Below are 24649 nucleotides of genomic sequence, written 5' to 3' on the forward strand. Positions count from 1 at the left end.
TATTCATTTGTCAAGTACATAGAGTAGGAAAAGAAATATTTGCTTCTCTCCACCCCAGGATATTTCTGAGATAAAATATCGTTGTTCCTCTAACGCATGTGTCATCATAATAGTTTTGGACAAATGGTAAAATACGATCATGTTTTGAAGAGGAAGCATTTCTTTTTGGTTCTTCCGTACTCTTTCTTCAAATCAAAGCACACTCTTATTTCACTTCTTTTCTTCTTATTTTTCCTCTATTCTGACTTACATTTCAATTTTCTTCCTTCTTAATGTTTCTTTCTATTCATGCTTTTGACTTTTCTAGAGCTATCGTAGATTGAAACAGAGAGATTCAACCCAGCTTTCTGAGTGAAAATAAGGTAGAGATTTGGTGCAAGAGTGTTCCTCCTTATTTTTAGACACAAGGACAAGCAAGTGTTTCTAATAACACAGCTCACAGTATGTACTACTTTAAAGCACAGTATTTACTAGGAATCGCCAGTTTAACCCTTGAATGTCAGCAGAATGCACTTGTGAGATAGACAGTAGTTACCAGGTGACCCAGCACAGTGAAGGTTTTGATTTTAACAGCTGTCTGAGCACGCACTGACCATGTAGCCATAGAAAGCCCTGCAGTTCTGGTAATACAAATAAAATGAACACTTGGTCAGAACAAGACCATAATAGATTGACGTTGTGATGATATATGGTATTTGTTCTATTTATTTAATTCTTGCTTCATTTTAAAGTGAACAATTACACTTTTAGAAAAGAGAAATGTGAAATATATATCACTGAGCTTTGAAGTATTGTCAAAAAAATCCATTTTCTCTTTGTAGGATTAGGTATGGATTTTTTCCAGGGCAAGCTTTCTATTTAATATTTTTCTATTACATTCTTTTCACTGGTGCCTCTGTTGCAAATGCAGTTATCAGAATATGCAGGCTTTCTTTGCCATCGTGATGGTTCAGATTTCCCTATTTACAACTTCTCACACTCAACAATAACTTCTATTTTAGTTACAAATTTCTTCTGAAAAAATTACTGTGAAACAATGACTTTCTTAAAAGGATGAAAAAAGTAAAATCTTGGGCATTGCTGTTATTTATAAAGCACACAGCTATAATAAACCGGGTGCCAAGTACCACCCTATGGGTACTCTCCTATTAAGCATTAGTCATCCTCATAATAATATCTAAGATTAACTGAGCACTTACTATATGCCTGCACATTATACATACAGTTTTTTAAATGACCATAAAAATAGATACTTTTAGTGGCCTGTTTTGCAGTTGAGTAAACTGAAGAACAAAGAGGGTAGCCTGTCCAAAGTAATATAGCAATACAGGGCAGTCAGCTTTAAAATCCGTTTGAGATTAACCCTGGTGCCTCTGCTCTAAGCTGATAGCCTAACAGCTGAGTATGTCTAAATATGCTGAAAAACATAAAACTGTTTTGACTGGTCGTAAGTCAAAACCTTGACCCCAAACCTCATGGTTGTACACAGCACTTTCTGGAATTCTACTACATCTTTCTGGTCAATCGGCTCTCTCATTCTTCTCAAGTGACTTATTTCACACCTTCTTGTACCTCAAGCTTCCAATACCACCTCAGCCCCTCCACAGACTCAGGAAATAGACCTGCCTGCTTTTCTCTTTTCTTTCTCTCTCTTTTTTCTTTCTCTTTCTTTCTTTCTTTCTTCCTTCCTTTTTTCTTTCTTTCTCGCATTCTCGCTTTCTCTTTCTCTTTCTCCCTTCCTTCCTTTCTCTTTCTTTCCTTTTTCTTTCTTCTTTCCTTCCCTCTCTTCCTCCCTGCCTCCCTCTCTCCCTCTCTCCCTCCCCCCCCTCTCTTTCTTTCTCTCTCTTTCTTTCTTTTTTCTCTTGTTTTTCTTTCTCTCTCTCTCTTTTCTTTCTTCTTCCTTCTTTCTTTTTCTCTCTCTTTTTTCCCTTCCTTCCTTCCCTCCCTCCATCCCTCTCTCTCTTTCTGTCTCCTGCCTTCCTTCCTTCTCCCTCTCTCCTTCTTATTCTTCCTCTTTATTTTTCAAGACAATAAACTATCTGACTTTGCATTTCACTTAGAAAGGAGAATCAGATGAGAAATGTTTTCATGGCAAAAATTACCAACCTATGCACATCTGCCCCCACATGTTCTGACTCCTGCTTGTTACAGTGCTTGCACTGTGCAGTTCTTATCTAAATCTAGAGTGCCACGGTATACTCGATCCCAGCCCTTCTACTCAGTGTTCTTTGGTGTCCCTCTCTCCTGTAATCCCAATGTCTGCTTATCCCAGATTGTTCCCATCAGTATATAAATGTATGAAATAGCTTTAAAAACAAAGAACCCTACCATGTAACTGTCATGTTTCTCACCAGCTCCCTCCTCATTTCTCTACTTCCTTTTTATAGCAGCAGTTCTCAAAAGAACTTTAACATTCAATATTACCTTCTTCTTTTCTTTGCCTCCAGTTATCATTTAATTCTTTCCATTCAGACTTATTTCTCATTGTTTCACCAAAATCACTCATGTCAAGTCACTGCTGACCACGAGTTACAAAAGCAATGATCAATTCTCATTTAGCAACTTGCTAGACACTCCAGCAGTGTTGGATACAGTTAATTATTTCCTCCTTTTTGACAAGATGTTTTCACTTGGTTTCTTGAACATCAGTCAAAATATCCTAGTCTTTCTGCTAAATCACTGGCTACTCTATTTTATTCTCCTTTGCAGGAGCCTCCTTTTCTAATAAATGTTAGTGTTCCCCAGGAGTAAGTCAGCAACTACATTCATTTTCTTGGCAGTGTGAAGAAATCAGGGAATTATTCTCCCCATTTCTTGTCACAACTATAGTGACGGAGGTCAGGTTGGTATTGCTAATATTCTATAATGTGAGAAAGTTCCACACAATAGAATAATTTTTCCAAACAAGATCGTCTCCCCATTTGAAAAGTAGTCATAGAACCTAGGGCAGTGGTTGTCAAGCGGTGGTGAATTTGCCTTCAGGGAATCTTTCGTAATGTCTGAGACATGTTTGTCTGGCACCACTAGAGAGGATTATCTGCTATCGGTATCTTGAACATAGAGGCTATAGATGTTGCTAAATATCCTCCAATGCACAGGGAAGTGCCCCACAACAAGGAATTATACAACCCAAAGTCCCAAAATGTCAGTAGTGTCTGAGTTGTAATAACCACTACTAGGGGATTACAAGTGATTTTAAAATGTCATATTTAAGTTGTGTGTGTGTGTGTGTGTGTGTGTGTGTACACATTTCAGCACACAGACCCATTATTCGCCCAGTTCATCATGCCTAACACCTAAATGTCATCCCTGATTTCTCTCTTTAGCTAACAACCTACATCCAATCCATTAGCATGCTCTATCAGGTCTAACTTCAAAATAAATTCAAAGTCATTCTCTCTACCTCTAGTTATAAAACCCTAGAGTCCAATCTAATATTATCTTGCTTAAGATCCTGGCTGATTTCTCTGCAATTCTGCTCAAAATCTATAATGAATCCCCACCACATTAACCATAAAATCTAAAGTCCTGAAGGTGGTTACAAGCCCTCAATTTACACAGTCTTTCCTTTCTCTCTAAGTTCATCTCCTACCTTCCATTCCTTTAATCAATCCATTCTAGTCACATTGGCTTTCTTGCTCATTATTAGGCATCCTTGGATTCTATAAAAGCCTTTGGAATCTGTCAGTTTTGCCTGCAAAAACCTTGTACCACATCTTTGCATGGTTTACTACTAAATTTCATTCAGATTACTGTTCAAACATCATTTACGTCATCTTCTCTAAAAAATTTAACTTCATCATCCTTTTTAAAATAGTCCCATTTTTTTTTCTTGGAACTAATCTCTAGTGATGTTTTAAAATGCTTGCTTATTTTTAATTGCGTATTTTTTTTACCCATTTCTAGACATAAACGCTATCAAGGCAAAATTGTCTTTCACTAGTACAGTGAAAGACACTTAGCAGGTGTTTCATAGTTATGTTCCAAATGAATATTCTTATCTACTATGCTATAGTGACTAACTGAAGAAGTCTTTGGTTGGAGTAAAGCTGATTTTCCTTTCACCTTTAAAGTCAGTGAATCTTTACTTTATCTAAGGTCCTAAACTTGGGCTGAGTTCCCTGAAATTGACCAATATAAAGGTAAACTAGATGACTTTGACACAAATGGAGCAAGGAATACTATACGGTAGACAATATTTATCAAGCTCCTTTAGTTTAGTGATATTTGAATAATCAAATAATAAGCCTCATCTTCACAGAAATAAGAAAAATCAATGAAACAGAAAATAAACCAAGAAAGTTGATGACCACCCTTACCTTTCCTTGTATAGATGGTGCATTATAGAGTCTAGAAAGGAAAGAGATTCTAAGGATCATTGCAACAGACAGTTCCCTAAACTTAGTGATTCTCAAGGCATGACCTCTAACCACCACTACCAACAGCAGGAACGTTAAGAAATGCAAATTATTTGGCCAGCTCAAACCTACAGAATTAAAAATTCAGGAGATGGGGCCTAGCAATCTATGCTTTAGTGGGCTCTCTAGGTAATTCTGATGCACACTCAACTTGTAGAGTTGCTGTCCTTAATTCTTCCATGAGAAACACCTGGGTCTTCTAAGAATCCATATTTGTATCTATGTCTTGCCTCTGCAGATTCTAATTCATAAGAAGTTCCACACTACACACACACACACACACACACACACAACTGATTAAGTAACTAAATTGAATAACTTTAAGGAATGACAATGCCTATTTACACACACACACACACAATCATATCACATCACATTTGTAGTAGGAAAAGCATGACATCTGAAGTTACAAGGTAACAATTCTAGTTTTGCTTCTTTCTAGCTGTATACACCTGAATGAGTTAACCTCTAGAAATGACATCTTCCTCGTGTTTAAAATAGGGATAGTAAATCTTAACCTTCATACTTCCAAGGATTTAGTGGCTATTAAATGATACTCTGGTTCAGAAAGCATGTTGAAAGGACAATATGCCATTCAAATGGAATATAAGGTAGTATAGCTGCTACTAATTATCACTTTATATTGTTGCTGTATTCGTGACAGATCCTTTGAAATTTGAGAGTGCTAGTAGTAATGAGGAGAACCAGGTATTAATTTTTAAGTGTCAATATCACTCTGTAGTGGAGAGTTGAACAACCTGTGTGTGGGAACACTGTAGTTGTTCTGACAAATTCTGTTTTCCAAATAAAAACAATTTAACTTCTGTTTTTAATAAAACTAAAAAATTAAACTCTATAAAGAACCCCCATCGACTACTAGTTACCATCAAAGACAAACGAAATATGATTAATCATTTTATTACTACAAATTTAATTGAATTTTCCTTGGTCCTCTGTAATTTCCAAGAAGCTAAAAGGTTAGACTGCTGTGTTAGTTAATGCACCATTGAAGATACTTAATTGTCTTAATAGCAGATCATAGAAGGGTGTGGGCAATTTAAATAAAGCAATTTCACACCTTAATTAATGTTACATGGAATCCTTTTGGAACTGTTGGAGAATTTTAAGTGCTGGTTTGGAAGAAATATATTGCCTTAGAAATGCATTCACTGTGCTATACATATTTACTATAACGAGTTAACCACTATAACGTTGTGAACAAAAGCATCTGTATGTTCATTTAGAAAGAAAGAAAAAGCAATATTTGCATGAGGGACAAAGAGGGAGAAAGAGGAAGAATGTGTGGGGAAGAGGTAAGAGGGTTGTATTAAAGACTACATTCAGAAATCAGAAAAAGCTGGTTTGAATAAGTTACAATGGTTTGCAGGAGGAAAGTATCATAGGCTGGCAGAAACCCAAAACGCAAAAGAAACAGTTGCAGCTATTATCCTTTCTGTAATTAAAACAATTACTGTCAGAGAGGTTCCTTTTTGCTCCATCTTTCTGCTTTTGTCTTTTAGTATGGTTGGATCCAAAAGAGAACCAAGGCATTTATTTCTATTTCCAGTTTATTGAAATAAAAATATCAAATTTGGCATTAGTGTCCTACCAGTCGGAGTTTTATAACATCAGGACTCCTGATTTGCTCTGTTCTTTGGTGTCTTATTATGTAGTTTTGAAGGGATTGTTATTTTCCTTCCAGATTCCATTTTCATTGCCTTTAATTTCTCATGCAATGCCACATCTCACAGCATTTTTCCAATACAAAACACAATAAGACAATGTCCATTTTCTAAGACAAAATGAAAAATGCATTTCATGTTTGATCTGACAGAATTCTCTTGAGAAATTCAACTTTTTTACAATGTCTAATTTTCATATTATTCCTTCGAAGCAGGTGGAATTTATAATAGATTTTATCTTTAGAGATGACTGAGGTGGAAGGAGATAAATTATTTTCTCAAAATTACTTAGCAAGGCTGCTCTGCCTATGGAGTGGCCATTCTTCTGTTTCTGCAATACACTTGCTTTCATTCAAACAAAAATTGCTTAGCAAATCATTGCCAAATTTTGACCCAAAGAATTAGACACTTCTGTATTCTTGGTTACCTGATTTCTATTAGGTTGCTCTAAGAGGTGTCAATTTAATAAAATAATTGGCATTACCTCTACTGACTTCATATAGGAATTTAACCCTGGACTAAAACATACCTGTCTTGATAGTAGCAGGGAATGTAAAAATGTAACATATACAGTATACTTAATTTCATGTCAAAGGGACAATTTATATTACATTAGATTTAGTCCAATATATTGATCACAATAATATGAATAAATTTAAATCATCCATGGCCAGATTTGACCAAAAGGAGCTTAGAAACACCAAATTCAGAACACTGCATCTCAAACTCAATGCCATCGGAAATCACCTGGACACGGTTTTAAACCTATAGAGTCCTAGGTCATACCTAGGTTTCAAACATCAGATCACTTTGGAGATTTGGTCTGAAAATCTGTTAGCTTCTAGGAACACTACAGATGGTTCTGATACTGATGTTTGGAAAACAGCAGTTTACATTCTGCAGAGTCTTAAATCAGATTCTATGAGCTTAAAGCACCAGTTCTAACAAAGAAAATGGATAACATGTATATGGCCAAGTGTGTGTGAGTGTGCGTGTGTGTTTGTGTGTGTGTCAGTACTGTCTCCCCACTACCAAATAAATTGGGAGAAATAAATCAATATTCCTTTATTCCAAGTTTAATACTTCCGTATGGATGGCTCCCAAATGATCCTTAGTTATCTTATTTGGAAATATATTTATTTCTCCAGGTCTCAGCTCTTGAAGCTTAAATCTTTGCAAAGTACACAGATTTTTTTTTTTTTTTTTTTTTTTCCCAGAAGGGAAGAACCAAATCCTGAATACTCAGCCACCTGCAGGAACTCAGTAATATGCTTCTTGAAGGAGGAGGGAGGAGAAAAGGAGGAGACTGTATTTTGTTCTTTGTCAAAGAGTATTTGACTGCTGTATCTAATGCTAAAGGGGGAGGTCACCACTAAAACACTTTACATCTGGGGAGTTACTTATCTGTGCTTTGAACAATACTCTGAAAGGGCAGGATTGAGAATCAGGAAGCCTGTGCTGTTGTCCAAAATTCCAGGGGAGGGGACCCATGTAAGTGAGGTTTATGTGCAATGTACATAGTAATGTGCTTAAATATCAAGTCTGTCTATCAGAATAGGTGACCCTGAAACCCCTCATTAACCCTCCTGTTCTCTAAACACAGGATGAGATGTGAAAGAGTGAAGAGAAATGGGCTGGTGGGTAATTATTATCATGTTATCAGTGTAGGACCTAATCATCCTCAAACTGGCAGAGCTTAATTTTGGGAATCCTGACGTTCAAAAGAAAACACCAGTGGGACTGGGATAAAGGCAGACATATTTGAAAAACAAATAAGCAGTAAAAAACAACAACAACAAAAAAACAAAAGCAAAACCCAAAACCAAAAATAACCTACTTTGGCTTTTCCTCCCTAAGAGGTCAGTTCCCTTCACAAAGGAAGGGCTCATTTACCGTGCAGTGCTGGACCCTGTTAGGATGTTAACAGTATTAGCATTGGGCTTACAGGGTTACAAAAATGCCTTTAAACATTACAAACAAAATAGCCAATAATTCTTTTGGTTAACCCATTAGCAGCAAGTTAGCTAATCTCTTATGGAGCTATCATTTTCTAATCGTTTTCTAAAAGTGTCATCTAGTTATGTGCTTTATACCTGCCCTATGGAAAAATATTATCAAAAACTTTATTTATTTATTTATTCACTTATTTTTGTGACAGAGACTTTCTCTGTTGCCCAGGCTGGAGCGTAGTGGCACAATCTCAGCTCCTGGCAAACTCCGCCTCCCTGGGTTGAACGCGATTCTCCTGCCTCAGCCTCCCAAGTAGCGGGGATTACAGGTGTGTACCACCACACCTGGCTAATTTTCATATATTTTAGGAGTGATGAGGTTTCATCATGTTGGTCAGGCTGGTCTTGAACTCCTGGCCTCAAGTGATTCGCCTGCCTCGACTTCCCAAATTGCTGGGAATACAGGTGTGAGCCACTGCGTCTGTCCTAAAATCTATTTAAATGTAAGTTATGGCTAGGATGCCTTTCATCCTATCCCTTCATTAAAAAAAAAATCACAAATAATGGAAATAGCTCATAAAGCTGTAATTTATTTATTCAATAATTCAATAAAGAAAATATGTTTAGACCATGTTTACATGTAAATTCTATGCTAGGTTCTATGAAGGAACATGGTTTTACAGTAAAGGGCTTATAACGACTGCCACACAATGTCATTGCCAAGGAACTTTAGAAGTCATCTGGTCCAATTTTTTTTTGCTGAGTAGGAAATAAAACTTGTTAGAATTCACCAGAAAAGAAGTGATGCATTGTTAATTCTTTCTTGCCTAGCTTGAATATGGCATTCTATTAACTGTTTTATCTGATTGTTTACCAATGTGTTTCTCATCATATCATGTATTCCTGTCTCAATTTTGCATGATTTAAAACTAGTTTACTATTCAAATTGCATCATAGTATAAGGTTTCTGCTTTGCTATCACTGACTTTTCTGAGTATTTGCATATTCATAGGCTTACTTCAGATTGAAGGGCAACATAGTGCAGAGGTTACGTGACATTGCAACCCCAGTTCTGTATTTATCTAGCCCTGTGGTCTTGGACTGGTTACTTAATTAATTACTTCAAATTACATTTCCTCATCTATAAAATAGGATAAAAATACAGAACTATTGTGAGGCTTAACAGAGATAACATATGCAACCTGGCTAGCAAATTGTAAATTGATAAACTGCATACAGAAGTAGTAAGAGTAGTAATAGCAGTAATGGTGGCAGCAAAAATAATTTGAGTATCCAGCAGCGAGGAAAAAGGTTTCAATGTCCAGTAGATTAATGCTTAACACAACCTCAAGTGTACGTATCTTTGATAATAATGGTAACCTGTCAAAATCATTTAATGATATAATGTATAACTGCAGGAGAATCATAAGGTAATTGTTCACATTTTCTGTATTATAATGACATCAAAGCACATAGGAGGCAGAAGAGAACCAACCAATTTCATGTGTTTCATGTCAGTTATAAGAGCGTGATGATCTCCATTAATCTGCAAGAACTTTTATTTCTAAGGGGTAGGGATATATTGCAGATTTTTAAAAAGAGAAGCAATTAGGCGACATTTATTCAAGATCATTTACTAGGGCCCACTATATTGAAGTTACATCTACATCTTTCTCAGACCTCTGACTGTAGCCTATCTTACCAGTTTTAAATGGGGTTTAAGAACTTGATTGTTCAAGTCAGAATGCTTTGGTTTCAATTCTGGCTTTGCCAATTGCTAGCTGCATGATTTAGGACAAATTACTCAATATCTCTGTGTTTCATTTTTCATGTTTGTAAATGCGGATAATACTGGAACCTACTTCATACAAATGGAACGGAAAGTAAGAGACAGTAATTGAGACGTGCTTAGAATAGCACCTGCACAGAGTAAGCATTTATACAACTGTTGGCTAAGATTGTTCAATAAAGTTAGTTCCCTAAGACAAAAGGTAAAGACATTTATAGGGAATGAGAAGGTATTTGGCCTAAAACCAATTCAGTTTTTTTCATTTTTGGAAGTAATTATCTTCATAGTCTATATACTTCACACCTAGAGAGACAAAAATCCTTGGAAGTGAATCGAAGTATTAGTGAGTCTGATTTAGAATGCATTTTTTTTCCCAGAACAAAAAGAAAATCATTCTAAAGGATCAGTCAATAACATAAAGTAAAAACACGATAATCTACTAAAAGATGTCAATCAGAAAATTAGGAAATCAGAGATATTCTAAAATTAAGAGGATGGAAGGCTGAAGCAGAGTTTTTAGTGTCTCAATACCCATTGTGCCATAACCCCTAGTCACAGAACATTTATTTGGTATATGGCTATCCAAAAAAAAAAAAAAAAAAAAAAAAGACTACATTCTTAGCTTCTTTACACCTAAGTGTGACTACCTGACTAGGTTGTGGCCAGTGGGATAAGTATCATATGGCAGTTACCATGGACAACTTGAAAAGAAAACTGGCCGTGGCTCTTCCTTCTGTCTTCTTCACCTCTCCTCTGCCCTCTGGCTGGAATAAGATGCTGGTTGGATCACGGGCAGAAGGGCAGATTCAGGGCCAGCATGTGTGGTTGTGTTCCTGGTGCAGTGCACAGTTGTAAATAAGCCATAGCAAAACACTGGGAGAGAGGTACTAAAAGCTGGATGCAGCCAAGGCCCTACCAATTGGGAAAGCACAGTACCAGCTAGGATAGCTGGTCTCTAGATTTGTTTTGTGAGAGAATAAAAAACTTTATATGATTAAGCTGCTGTTAATATGGGTTTGTGTTGTGTGAAGACAACCTTAATTCTAATCCATACATATAGGGATGTCCAGTTGTACAGGTACATGGTCATCCAGACCCAAGAGGAAACTTGATTAACCAAAGTACAGGATAGCAGCTAAAATTAGGAGGGTAGGTTATAGGTATATATATACTTTTTTTTTTTGAGAAAGAATCTTGCTTTGTCACCCAGGCTGGAGTGCAGTGGCGCGATCTCGGCTCACTGCAATCTCTGCCTCCTTGATTCTCCTGCCTCAGCCTCCTGAGTAGCTGGGATTACCGGCACGTGCCACCACGCCCAGTTAATTTTTGTATTTTTAGTAGAGATGGGGTTTCACCATGTTGGTCAGGCTGATCTCGGACTCCTGACCTTGTGATCCGCCCACCTCGGTCTCCCAAAGTCCTGGGATCACAGGCGTGAGCCACCAAGCCCGGCCTAGGTGTATTTTTAAGTGGGGTCATGAGGGTGAAGTTCAATTATATTGGCATTATCCGTAAAGGGAATAAACAAAACACATGGATTTCTTTTCTTCATACTTTCCTAAATTTTCCAAAATTGTTAATGACCTTGTACTACTTTCATAACAAGAAGAAAATCAATGTAAATGAACAAATAAAAATGATGCAATAATTAAGAGCATAATTCATCAAACATTTCATTTTTGAGAATCCATATATTTCCCTGTGAAAATATTATTTACTTCTCAGGTACCCTTTGCTTAACCCTAAGAAGCAGGCACTTTCCTGCCTTTATTCACACCGCACCTGGAGTGTTTTTGTCTGCCTAATCCCTACCTCTCATCTCAAATTGCAGGAACCTGGCCTAGCCCTGAAGGTAAGTTTAAATATTAGCTTCTCAATGATATCTTACTTTTTGTGAAAATAATAGCCTTTTTCTCTGAGTCCCAATATAAATCCTATATATTGCATCACTTTACATTTTACTATTGGCTCTGCGTAAACATGTGTCACACCTCTAAGAATATCATGAAGTTCTCTGGCACATATATTCTTCTTTGTCTTTATAGTTTTCTCTTCATTAATTCATTCACATGTTCACTTTTCAGACAACTATTATCAAATATCTCTCTATGATACGCCAACTATTATAGAAGACAAAGGGAGATATGAAGAAAAATAAAACATGTTCTGTTCATTCAAAGAGTGAGCTAACCGTGAATAAGAGGAGACAGAGTGGCACTGGGCAAATTTAATGTCATAATTTCTATGGGAGAGAAATGTATGCAATGACAAGGTGACAGAATGTTTAGTTCTACTTGAAGAAAGTCAAGAAGGCCATCATGGAAATATTGACTCTTGAATTATTTTTTTACAAAGACTAATAGACATTTTCCAGGCAGATGAGATAAATGGATAAAAACTAAAGGAGCAGGGGTGATGAACAAAATGAGGCCAATAAGAATGAAAATAGGCCAGGCATGGGGGCTCACGCCTGTAATTCCAGCACTTTGGGAGGCCGAGGTGGGCAGATAACCTGAGGTCAGGAGTTTGAGACCAGCCTGGCATGGCGAAACCCTGTCTCTACTAAAAATACAAAAATTAGCCGGGCGTGGTGGTGTGCGCCTGTAATCCCAGCTACCCAGGAGGCTGAGGAAGGAGAATCGCCGGAACCCAGGGAGCAGAGGCTGCAGTGAGCCGAGATTGCACCACTGCACTCCAGCCTGGGTGGCAGAGCAAGACTCCATCTCAAAAAAAAAATAAAATAAAATAAAGTGAAAATATACTGCAGGAAAGAAAAGTTCATTTCATATGCTGAATACACAGCATGTGAAGAGAGTCCTGAGAGGGGCTAGGGGCTTTGAATATCACATTTTATCCAGTGCTTGGAACATTGGAAGATAGTATTGACTTAAATGTTTGCAGTCACAGTGCTATGTACTATGCACCAGGCATTGTGTACACTGGTTGACTGACCATGCCATATGAGATATTCAGGGGACAGCAAGCTTGACTAAGTCACAGAGTTGCAATGCACTGCCTCAATTTTCTCATTTCCTCAGACAAGGATGCTGAGCCAATGTTTAAAGTGATTATAATGTGACTTTCAGAGGAGAAACAAGCTTACTTAGCCTGTAGTAGAAACCTTGGCTGAATTCAGGAAATGTGGTTACCCAAATGATATACTCTCATCCTAGCTAAGGAATTTCTGAGGGAACATAGCCTAGCTGCCAAAAATCGGTTTCCTCAGAAAAAAAAAAAAGTTTATTCTAATGGTCAGTTTGAAATAAATGAACAGAGAATTAAATGATTATGAGAGGAAAGGTTATAGGCTCACCTGAGAAGGATATAATGCAATACAGTAAATATAAAAGTATCATTTGTTTTTCAAGGGTGTATCTGGAGAAATTAAATTATTAGGCTTAAAAAAGGAGGAAACTGCATACTAGATAGTAACTACCACTTCTTTTCTACTTCCAAAATTTTTCCAGCTTCTATATTCAGGCATTTTTTAAACTGCCAAGTATTTGTAATAGAATTTTCCTTTTTTTTTTTTTTTAATAGGAAAAGATTCCCAGCTACTATGGAGGCTGTGGCAGGAGAATTGCTTGAATCTGGGAGGAGGTTGCAGTGAGCCGAGATTGCGCCATTGCATTCTAGTGTGGGCGACAGAGCAAGACTTCGTCTCAAAAGAAAGTAAAAAAAAAAAAAAAAAAAAAAAGGAAGAGATACTATTGTGTTTTCTGAATATTTGTTTTGAATCTTTCTTCTGATCTGTTGCATTCCAGGCAAACTCTCTGGACCAAAAGGGCAAGAATCAGAACTGATGTCAACACACAGATAAGGGTCCAACAAAGACAGTCTGTTGGTTTCATACCTTCAATAGGTTTCGGTACAAAATGTGATGAGGGCTTGGTTTTCTTCACTCTGTTCCCTTTCATAATTTGACCTTCTTTATTGAGTCCCAGAAACCAAGCTCGGCCTGATTCTTGTTGGCGGTACAGTGTGGAAGAATAGATCACATAGTAGTTTTCAAACACAGATTCCTTGAATTTGCATTCTGGAGTGAAAACATCCTGTAGAAAAAAAAAAGACACAAAAAAGAGAAATGATTTAAAGGTGAATCAGCAAATGCTTAAATCCAATAAGCTTGAAATCCATGTCCTCTGTTAAGAACAAATGAAAGGCAATGACACGTAGTTTCTATTAGCCTTTGGTTACAAAGATTCATCATACAAAACCAAAAAACATGATTGCCTTTCTAGCCAACCTTTAGCCCAGAGATAATAACTTGCTCAGGCTTGAAGTTAGGTTAAAATCATTCAGGACTGTGGCCAAGTCTGTGCTCTGTCTGATCCTAGCAATATGTTTTGTAAACTAAAGTGATTGGCCATTCCTCATTTACTCGCCCTTAACATGTAAATGAGGAACTAAAATTTATCCTGGAAATCAAAATCAAATATAACAACATCAAACACAGGCACACAAGATGCTTTTGAAGAGACTATTCTGTATATACAAAAACGTATTACACGGCCACAGCTTGGTCAGGAAAATCACCACTTTTCCTAATGTCAGTAACTTCCTCTTTAATTTCCTTAAAACATTTTTTTCCTTAGTAATCAAAATCTCAGGTAAAAATCCCAGGAATAATAGAAAAAAATTACTATTATATTGAAGAAAATTACTAATAGTATTAGTAATTCCTATTACTACTGACCTCAGTGAAACATAGAATGAGAGTTTTAGTCTCAGAAGAAACCGTAAGATCCTGTACTTCAACTCCAACATTTGGTAAGTGAGAAAACCAAAAGGTTATACGATTAATTCAAATATACGTTTAAAAAACTACTGAGTCAATGCCAGAGCTCACATTTATTGCTTCATAATCACAACCTCTCAGGCTCACCTTTTCTGCCTGAGTCTTGTTTAGTGACTTATAATGAGATTTAAAAATAAATAAATAAAATCATATCCTAACATGTCACATGAACAAAATGTATTGTGTGGAAGAAGAAATTTCTCCCCTTCTGAGATAAGCAGAAGAAAAACAAACGCTATTGCATCTTCTTCAGCTGCAATTAAACAAGAGTCCTACATGTCAGACACATTCACCACAGTCACCATCTTCCTCTCCATGAACTGGAAGAATTTCAATGTAAGACTCCCATGATTTAATGCAAGCAAACCTGGAATTAAGTTATTAATGAATATAGGAATATTAATGAATATAGGTTGCTTGAAACCATGGCCTTGTAGGTGATACTCCCATGCTAATCTCCTTATTTGTAGAGAGTGCTCTCTCTCTCTCTCTGTCTCTCTCTCCTTTTTTTCTTTTTCTTTTTGTAAGAGATGGGGTCTTGCTATGTTGCCTAGGCTGGCCTCAAACTCCTGGGCTCAGAAGATCCTCCCACATCTTCCTCCCAGAAGAGCCTCCCACGTAGCTGGAACTACAGGTGTGTACCACACACCCAGCTTGTTTTTGAATAGTTCTAACATTATAGACTAAGAAAAATGAGACTAAGAAAACTGGAGTAGGCTGGGGTGCGGTAGCTTACCTCTGTAATGCCAGCACTTTGGGAGGTTGAGGTAGGTAGATCATTTGAGGTCAGGAGTTCGAGACAAGCCTGGCCAACATGGTGAAACCCCGTCTCTACTACAAATGCAAAAATTAGCCGGGTGTGGTGGTGGATGCCTGTATTCCCAGCTACTCGGGAGGCTGAGGTGGGAGGATGACTTGAACCAGGGAGGTGGATGTTGCAGTGAGCAGAGATTACACCCCACACTCCAGCTTGGGTGACAGAGTGAAATCGATCTCAACGCCCCCCATCAAAAAAAAGTCCAAGAAAACACTCCCCAAAGAAAACTGGAGTAGAAAGGTGGTTGTAGATAGTAAGATAATAAGAATAGCAATAAATTAATATTATGTTTATATTAATACTGAAATATGATTTCTTAGAGTACTCTGAGTTTTAAGTAAATGAACTACTAGCTTAAGAATCAAAGAAACAAATGACCATGAGATACTACTTCACATCCAATATAAAGGCTATAATTTAAAAATGGACATTATAAAGTGTTTATGTGGAAAAACTGCAACTCACATACATTGCTGGTGGAAATGTAAAATGATGCAGAAGCTGTGGAAAACAGGTAGGCAGTGCCTCAAAAGGTTAAACACACAGTTGACACACAATCCAAAAATTCCACTTTTAGGTATAGTTCTAAGATTAATGAAAACATATGTCCACAAAAAAACCTGTGCACAAATGTTCATAGTGACATCATTCATAATGTGGAAACAACCCAAACATCTATCAAGTGATGATGAATGGATAAATACAGTGTGATAGTTCTACAGAATGCAACTGTAATACCATTATAAAAAAGAATGAAATACTGATTTATGTGGCAACAAGGATGAACCTCATACACATTATGTTAAGTGCAAGGAGCCAGACATAAAAGGCCACATGTGTGATTCCATTTATATGAAATGTCCAGAATAAGCAAATCCAGAGATAGTAAGTAGAGTAGTGATTACCAAGGGTTGGGGAAAGAGGTGAGATGGATAAGGATGGAGTGACTGTTTTGTTGGAGGGATGAAATGTTCTGGGATTAGATACTGGTGATGTTTGCAAAACTTTCCGAATGTACCAAAAACCACCAAAGCATGCATACATTTTTAAAATGTAAATTACATGGCATTCAATTGATAGCTCAATGAAAAAAAATCAGATAAACAAGGCGATTAAAGAAAGTGAGGGAAGGAATGAAACTATTGCACACTCCTTGCCTGGAAGCACAGGGCTACACTATAACCCATGTGAAGGAAAACTGGCTCTTCGAAGGCCTTGTCTCAATATTGCCAGGACAGAGTTTAATCATTGCGAAGTATATGGGTAAAAGGAACTCAGATTCAATTTAGATGATAATATTAAGTTCTGGTTTTCTTCTGGGACTAATAAAGTATTATTAAAATGCTTAAATTTAGGTATGGATTTTAGTTCATTTTCTTTTGAAAACAAACTAAAGTAATCCCAAAGCTTTTTATTATTATTTTTTCTAGATCTAGTCCAATACTCGCAAACATAGTATTAACCCTAGATGCTATGCTAAGGAACTCTGGAAAGTTCAAGCAATACATTCGATGTATAAGATTTCAGACTTTATAAAGAAGTTAGGAAAAAAATAATTCCTGTTTTGTGTAAGTACATATCGTCATATATGTAGATAGTGATAAAACCTTCTTCCTTATGAATGTACATCACAGAAACATGTACATTTGAAGACAGATATAAAGCTGCTTAGTGATAGTACAATTTGGCACCTTTACTTAACAAGGTAACTAAAGCTCATGATAGTGAAATAATTGTCCCCAGTGTCATAGGAAGTTAGCGGCAGATCCAGACCCTGTGTTGAGCAACAGGCTCCTCGCTGCTGGTTCAGTACTTCTTCCAGTGCCACACATTGCTTTCCTACTGCATACACAGTCCTGCTTTTGATGCCAAGCTTGATTTGAGCAAGCCTTACTCATATTATAGAAACCATATCAGTGATGTATAATTACTACATTGTCATTTATACATGAGAAAAATAACACTCTCATTTAATAAATAATGACTCTCAGGTTTCTGTTTCATACTCATTTAAAATTCCCTCCTGGAACAGTAAAAGTCAGAGAGATTGCACAGGAGCTGGAGTCCTGGGATCCTGAGCCAGGAACAGCATTAGGTAGGAACCGGGCTTTGAACTACTAAACTGACAAATGGGGGATCTCTTACACAGCATCCAGGTCCTAATCGGCAATGAAAAGCCAAGTGGAGTTTTCCATTCAGTATAATTCCAACAGGGCTATGCAGAGTCAGAATCTGAAAATCAGGCAGCTATTAATACCTGACCAGGGCAAGACATTTCTGGCTGGAAACATGGCAGGAGTTTGCTGCAGGCACTTGTGTGGACACCGGCAGGCTCCCCTATAAACTGGACGGGAAATCTTAATGGCACTGAACCAGCTTGGATAGTCATTCTAAGTAGAACCTTTACAATATATGTGCAGTTTCAATTTCAATATGGAGTTGGGCATCAAAGAATTTACATTGTATTTGCTATTATGCCTCTTTTTTTTTTGTAATGAGAAATCAGAGCCCTACACATGGAGTAAAAAAAAAAAAATCAGGGTTTTCCTTCTGGCTCCACACATATTAGCTGTGGATTTTAGGTAAGTGATTACAATTCTCTAAATTTCACATTTTCAACTGTAAATTGAGTTATTTTAAGGAAAATCATGCATATGGACACATGTTTTAAATGTTTAGAATTTAACAACCTCCAACTCATTATTCAGTTTTCACATAGCAGGAAAAATACAACGAATCCTATAACAAGGCACTGAATTCTGTTTTTTGTCACATGTTTATATCCGCTCCAACATCTAGGACCTCGTGCCATAAGAGTAGTTAAGGCAGGTTACAAATATATAGACATTTTAAAAATAATCTAAAGCTTTTGGTAAAGACTTAGACAATCACATATATTCAGAAGGGGTTCTGTGGTTATAAAATGCGTGTTCAGATTGACAAAACATCTAATGTATAACGGAAACAGGCAGGCTTGGGGTCAAAGGTGATAAAATCCTAGGCCACCTGGATCCAGTGCATATAATAGAAAGCTGAGTAAATAATCAGTATAATAAGGATGATTTTGTTTCTTTTGTAGGACTAACCAGTAGTCATGTTGCATCTCATTGAGTGTTTCTTCTTCCTATAGTCTTGAGCCCTCAGTTCAATGTAGGCATCAGAGAAAACTTATAGAAATCTGTTGAAATAGAAACACTCCCATGTTCTATCTATGTCATGTGTGTAGATATGTGAAATGATAGGTCTATTTTTCGCAATTATTACTTTAAAACCTGCCCATTCTTCAACTTCCACTCACTTTGACTTCAGCGGAAAATGAATATTTTGATAGTATTCCGAAATTATTTCTGAATGCTCCCTCTTTTAGCAGCATTTGCAGAACTGAGTTTTTGTTCTATCACGGTATAAGCCAATATTTGACCAATTCTTTTTCACATTCCAAATACCTGTCCACCCTAGCCTTGCCTCAAAAGTTAAAATCTCCAACTCATTTTAATCCAGATGATGAATGAATGCTGGAACCCTACGTAAGCCCAACATGATCACTCAGGACCTCTTCTAGTGTCTCCCCATCCCATGGGATTCCAACCTGCTCTCCCTAGAATGCTCCCTGACCCCAACTTCAGAGTTTCATACTCTACCTTGATTCCTCTCCAACGCTGAATTTCTTCCTGCTTCTTCTCCCTGCACTTAGACAACTGTCTACACAGTTTCTGGCTTCTTAGTGTCTGCCACTGCCCAGGAAAAGTCCTCTCCTCTCTAGTCAGCCTCTAACTGTGTCAGCTTTGGCCTTTCCCACCCCCCCATCTGAATGGAATTCCCCTTAAGATATAAACATCATGAAAGATAAATAGACAGAAATTTAGAGATTTTAATGAATACATGGATAAAATGCTGTCTCTTTTCAGGTTTGACTCCCACTGTCAACACTGTTTTCATCATATGCTAATTTCTTGCAATGCCCCCACTTCCTAACCCTCAAGCTGTGCTTTGCTCAAGCCGTTCTCTCTATTTCTCTATCAAATAGGACCATAACAGATGCTCATTCAAGTCTCTTTGGGCTACAGCAAACTTTCCTTCCTTTTGCTTCTCATAGTATTTGATATTTCTTTTAGTATTTAATGTGTTCTGTCTTGAATCACGATGGTTTTTCTTGCTCCTATAGTAGACAATGTGAGCTTTGGTTCATGGGGACATAATCCTCTTCAATGCTTTTTATGAAGCCAAGTTTATTCTTGTTTATTCAGCACCCCGTTTATTCTTGTTTAAATAAATGTAGCAATAATTTAAGTCAAGGAAACAGCAAAGGTTATGTGATGAGATAGAACTGACTGACAGTACTGATTCAGTCCCTTTACCTGTATGAACTTGGACATGCTATTTAATTTTGTTAAAAATCTCTTTTTCTATTAATTAAACTGGGAGCAATAATTCTCACATTAAAAATGTGTTGAAGATGAAGTAAAATGACAAAAATTACTTCCCAAAATCTTTGTTCTTCTTTCAATATCAAGTTTTTCCTATATAATTAGCTAACAGATGATGTATGGTAAGTTTAATAACAAATAATAACCATTCATTTATAGGTTGCAAGCAAATTTTGTTCAAGATGTAAATATAACATTGTGGATCACATAACTTATTCAAGAAAAAAATATTTTCCATTCTGTCTCCAACTAACACATTCCCCTTCTTATTTTCTATTCCATACCATTATATTATACAACGCCCATGCTTACATGTTTGATTTACTAATAATGTTTGTAAAACTGTGTAAGTTAAAAGTAACCACTTACAAGGTCCTACAGAATAATTATATCAAGACATCAAATGAACAGAACAGAAAAATAGAATTGTCCAGGACACATGGAGAAATAAACAGTAAGTATTTTCTGGAAAATTATTTGGATTATCTAAATTTCTGATTTGTCATTCACTGACAATTTTCTCCCTGACCTTTAACATGCCAGTTAACCTCTCTGAGCCTCAACTTCCTCCACTGTACACTGAAGATACATTTACTATACAGACTCCGGGCATTGTAATGATCAAATTATTTAACAGATAGGAAACCTCTTTGATAACTACAAAGGCCTATAAAATTATTTGAGACTATTTCTTTTCACAGACAACTTTGATATTGTAACTTTAAAGGCTTCTACATTTTAGTATGACATCTGCTCAGAATAAATTTCTTGAAAGGTAAAGAATGTTATATGATTCACTCAGAACTGCTTTTGCTCCCATGAGCTTTACTTGCCAAATGCATGCTTTCCAACTCAAGTAGGAATACAGCACTTGGTAGCACTGTATAGTTCATGTAATTACACGATACCATAACCATAATTCATCTTCACTCTGCTCTTTGCAGATCCCTGTTTCCTCCTTACTGCTTTGGCTGAGATAACCCATGGGTGAATGTACAGTCAATGAGTGAACACTCATTGTACTCAGCCACTGGTCTCCTTGCTGTTGCTGAAACACAATAAGCATGTCCCATTTCAAATCCTTCACAATCAATATTCCTTGTTCTTGAAACTGTCTTCAGTAACATATTAACATGGTTTGATCTCTTATTTCATTCAGGTTACTGCTTAAATGTAACTACCTCAGAGAAAGCTCCCTTGACTACCTTATATAATTTAGCACTTCAGCCACTTTCTAACCCTTTATCTTGCTTTTGTTTTCCTTCCTAACTTGACGCTTTCTGGCATTATAACACATATGAATTTGTTTAAGCTTCTTGAAAGTAGCCACCATGATTGCTATATTCTCTTCGTATTCTCAACGGTTCTGGGAATTAACCAAAAAATCGACTCCAACAAAATAATTTGGTGAAAATACATCATAAAATCTGAACTTTTTCTTCCTGTATATCTCTAAGTTGTGATCAAATGGGAAAGGCCTCTTTCTTTCTTAGGCTCTCAGTTTCTCTAAAAGTAAAAAAGAAATGCCAAATTACACAATCTCAAATGTCACTTTTGTCTTACTTTATAGCTATATTATTCATATTAAATACATAATTTATTAAAATTAAAGAGCCTATATAAAATCTTGTTTCTTCAAAAATAGAGCTTTCCTACCAAAGAAATGGTGGTAATATATTATTATTTAATAAGCAAACAAAAATTAATCAGAGAAATAGACTTTGCTATTGTATTAGTAATTATGACTAATGATTCTCCATATGTTATATAGAAATTATTGAATTTTCAAGCATATGCCAGATAAAAAAGGGCCTCTGATTTTGGTTCTATCTTTCCCACTTAAAACCCCAAATCTAAACTCTTTTTTTTTTTTTTCCAGAGGGAGTCTCGCTCTGTCGCCCAGGCTGGAGTGCAGTGGCGTGATCTCGGCTCACTGCAACCTCCACCTCCCTGGTTCAAGCAATTCCCCTGCCTCAGCCTCCTGAGTAGCTGAGATTACAGGCACATGCCACCATGCCCTAATTTTTTGTATTTTTAGTAGAGATGGGGTTTCACCCTGTTGGCCAGATGGGTCTCTAACTCCTGACCTCAGACAGTCCGCCCACCTTGGCCTCCCAAAGTGCTGAGATTACAGGCATAAGCCACTGCGTCAGACCTAAACTCTTTGTAATGTGTATAACCACCTTCTCTGTTTGCTGTGCAACCTCGTGGATTCAGTTTTGTATAAGAAAGGAATCAAAAACAGCTGGGGAATCTTCCAACACAATTTACATCCAACAACTCCAGAGACAGAGTCTCTTTGGTTATTCTCACTGGATATTTGGCTGTGAAGCTTCTGATTTGCTAACTTCATTAATGGCCTTTAGATGGAGAGAACTTAAAAATCCTTGCTATAATAGCTGCTACTTTGTTAACTCTGTTGTCAGACATAATGATATTAAACCAAGCAAGAGAACTATTGTTTTCCATCCTGACAAGAGGCAAAGAAAATGCCAAATTACATTATCTCAAATGAATTTTTTTGAAAAAAAAATTGGGATTGCTTTGACTAGAACAAGTCTAATTTTATAACTTAAAAAAAAACAACTCTGCAGATACGGAAACCTTTGTCTATACACTTTTGAAATAATTTTTACTGGAAAACTACTGAGCTGATTCCTCTAAAAATAAAGGTTCTTTGTTAACACATTCTTTGCAACATCTGATGAGGAAACAAGGTAAATTTATACCATCATAAAATAATACAACCTGTGACGTACTGGAAATGTAATGTTGGAGGTAGATAGACACAAATATTCAAACCCTTGATTTTTGACCTTGAGCAAGTTACTTAATTTCTCTGAAACTCAGTTTCACATCTGCAAGTTAAGGTTAATTATATCATCACTGTAAGGTTGATTTTTTTTTTTTTTTTGAGACAGCCTTGCTCTGTCGCTTAGGCTGGAGTGTAGCCGCATAATCTCTGCTCACTGCAACCTCCGCCTCCCGGGTTCAAGTGATTCTCATGCTTCAGCCTCCCAAGTAGCTTGGATTACAGGTGTGTGCCACCACACCTGGCTAATTTTTATATTTTTAGTAGAGACAGAGTTTCACTATATTGTCCAGGTTGTTCTCGAACTCCTGACCTCAAGGGATCTGCCTGCTTTGGCCTCCCAGAGTGCTGGGAATACAACCATGAGCCATTGCATCTGGCCAGGTTGTGATTATTAGACTAGACAATGAAGATGTGTCAAGCATGTAGTACCTGACTTATTATACACTCTCCTTACTCCTGGTTACAATTTCAGGGGATAACTGATATCACAAATGAGAATGCAGTGGCCTGAGCAGCAGGCAGAGAAAAGTCACCGTACTTGTGGATCCACATAACGTGTCATGAGGATCTCTTACCTGTGACAGGTTAATTAAGATTATCTTGCTTAAGGCTCAACTTGGCCATCTATATATAGAGAACACAGAGATATCAGATCAGTTTTCTTTCTCTGGTAGAGGAATTTGGTGCCATCGATTGGAGATAAGTGATGTGGTAATTTCAGGTTCTTATCACCTCCTAATGAGGCATTATACCACAATACCATTGGACTCAGCCTCTAGCCAGAAGACTGTAAGTATAGAAGTGAGGTGGGAGAAAGCCAGTGGGTGAGGGGTATATTATAGTACAATTCACTGTTATCATCAAAATAATTTCCAGGAGCTTCAATGTTCTAGAGATGACATATCTAGAACAGATATTAGAGGAGCAGCACAATTCTCCATTGAAAATACCTTTGGTTCTTACCAAGTGAACATGTGCACAATGCATAACCATGTGTCCCACTATGATTGAACAGGAAAATCATGGCAAGATATGTGCTTCTAGTGCCTCAGCCTCTGTCTTCCTTTCTTGGGATAAGGATGAAAGTGGGGATGTTGTCAAATGCACATATTTCAATTTAAACATTCTTCTGCTTTTTGGAAAGTCACATTTCATGCACTAAAAGATACGAGAAATTATCAACTAAGGCTAAAAAATATATTTTTTACATGAAATTTCCTAACTTTTAAAACTTCTGTATCAACTCCCATGAAGTCAAACTAACTGATATCAAACATAACTTCCCGATGTAAGCAATTATAAAACTGGACAAGGTATATGAGGTAGCAGTTTTCAGGCACTTGTCAGTTGGAACTGTGGGTGTTTGATCTTTGAGAGAAGGCAGATACACAGGAGGTAAACACTGTGTATTTGCTTGGCTCTGTGTTGGTTTTCTTGCTTTCTTCAAGGGGCACTTTCCAACTCTGAAGTGGGAAGGTAAAGCTGAAGGACAGCACTGTGGTTTCGTGAAGCTGAAGAGGCAGAAACTGTAGTTCGAGATTGCTAAGGTGACTTGAATTTGTGGAGCAAGGTGCCAGTGAAAAGGGGCTGGATGGAATGAGGGGCAGGAGACTGTACAGAGATCTCCTGCGGATCCTGGGTTTGCAGAGAGAAAAGCACATGCTCAGGATGAGACTCTTCAAGGCCCAGAATAGAATGGCTGCTCCAGGATTGAGAGCTGAATGGAGATGGCTGTGGCTGCGCAGGGCTAGGATATGATAAACTTCCAGGCAAGTCAGAAAGCAGGGGCCTCACTAAGCAAAGAGGGCATTCAATGAAGACCTCAGAAAGGCCACAGGTTCAAGTTAATGACCACACCCTAAGTGAGCACGTCCTCATCTCCCAGATTAAAGACAGAACCAAAACAGTCAAGACAAGACCTACACACACACACACACACAGACACACACACACA

General features: G+C 37.2%; 1 protein-coding gene across 2 annotated transcripts in view; it reads right to left on the bottom strand.

Annotated features, from left to right (window-relative positions):
* Positions 1–24649, bottom strand: part of FGF12 (fibroblast growth factor 12) — a 592491-nt gene that overhangs the window by 11207 nt on the left and 556635 nt on the right. For both annotated transcript variants that reach the window (XM_054482314.2, XM_054482313.2), the window contains one exon: positions 13692–13890. In XM_054482314.2, the coding sequence (XP_054338289.1) occupies positions 13692–13890 (199 nt within the window). The remainder of the gene's footprint in view (positions 1–13691; positions 13891–24649) is intronic.

The sequence above is a fragment of the Pongo pygmaeus genome, chromosome 2 (assembly GCF_028885625.2).
Source record: "Pongo pygmaeus isolate AG05252 chromosome 2, NHGRI_mPonPyg2-v2.0_pri, whole genome shotgun sequence".
NCBI classification, from domain to species: domain Eukaryota; kingdom Metazoa; phylum Chordata; class Mammalia; order Primates; family Hominidae; genus Pongo; species Pongo pygmaeus.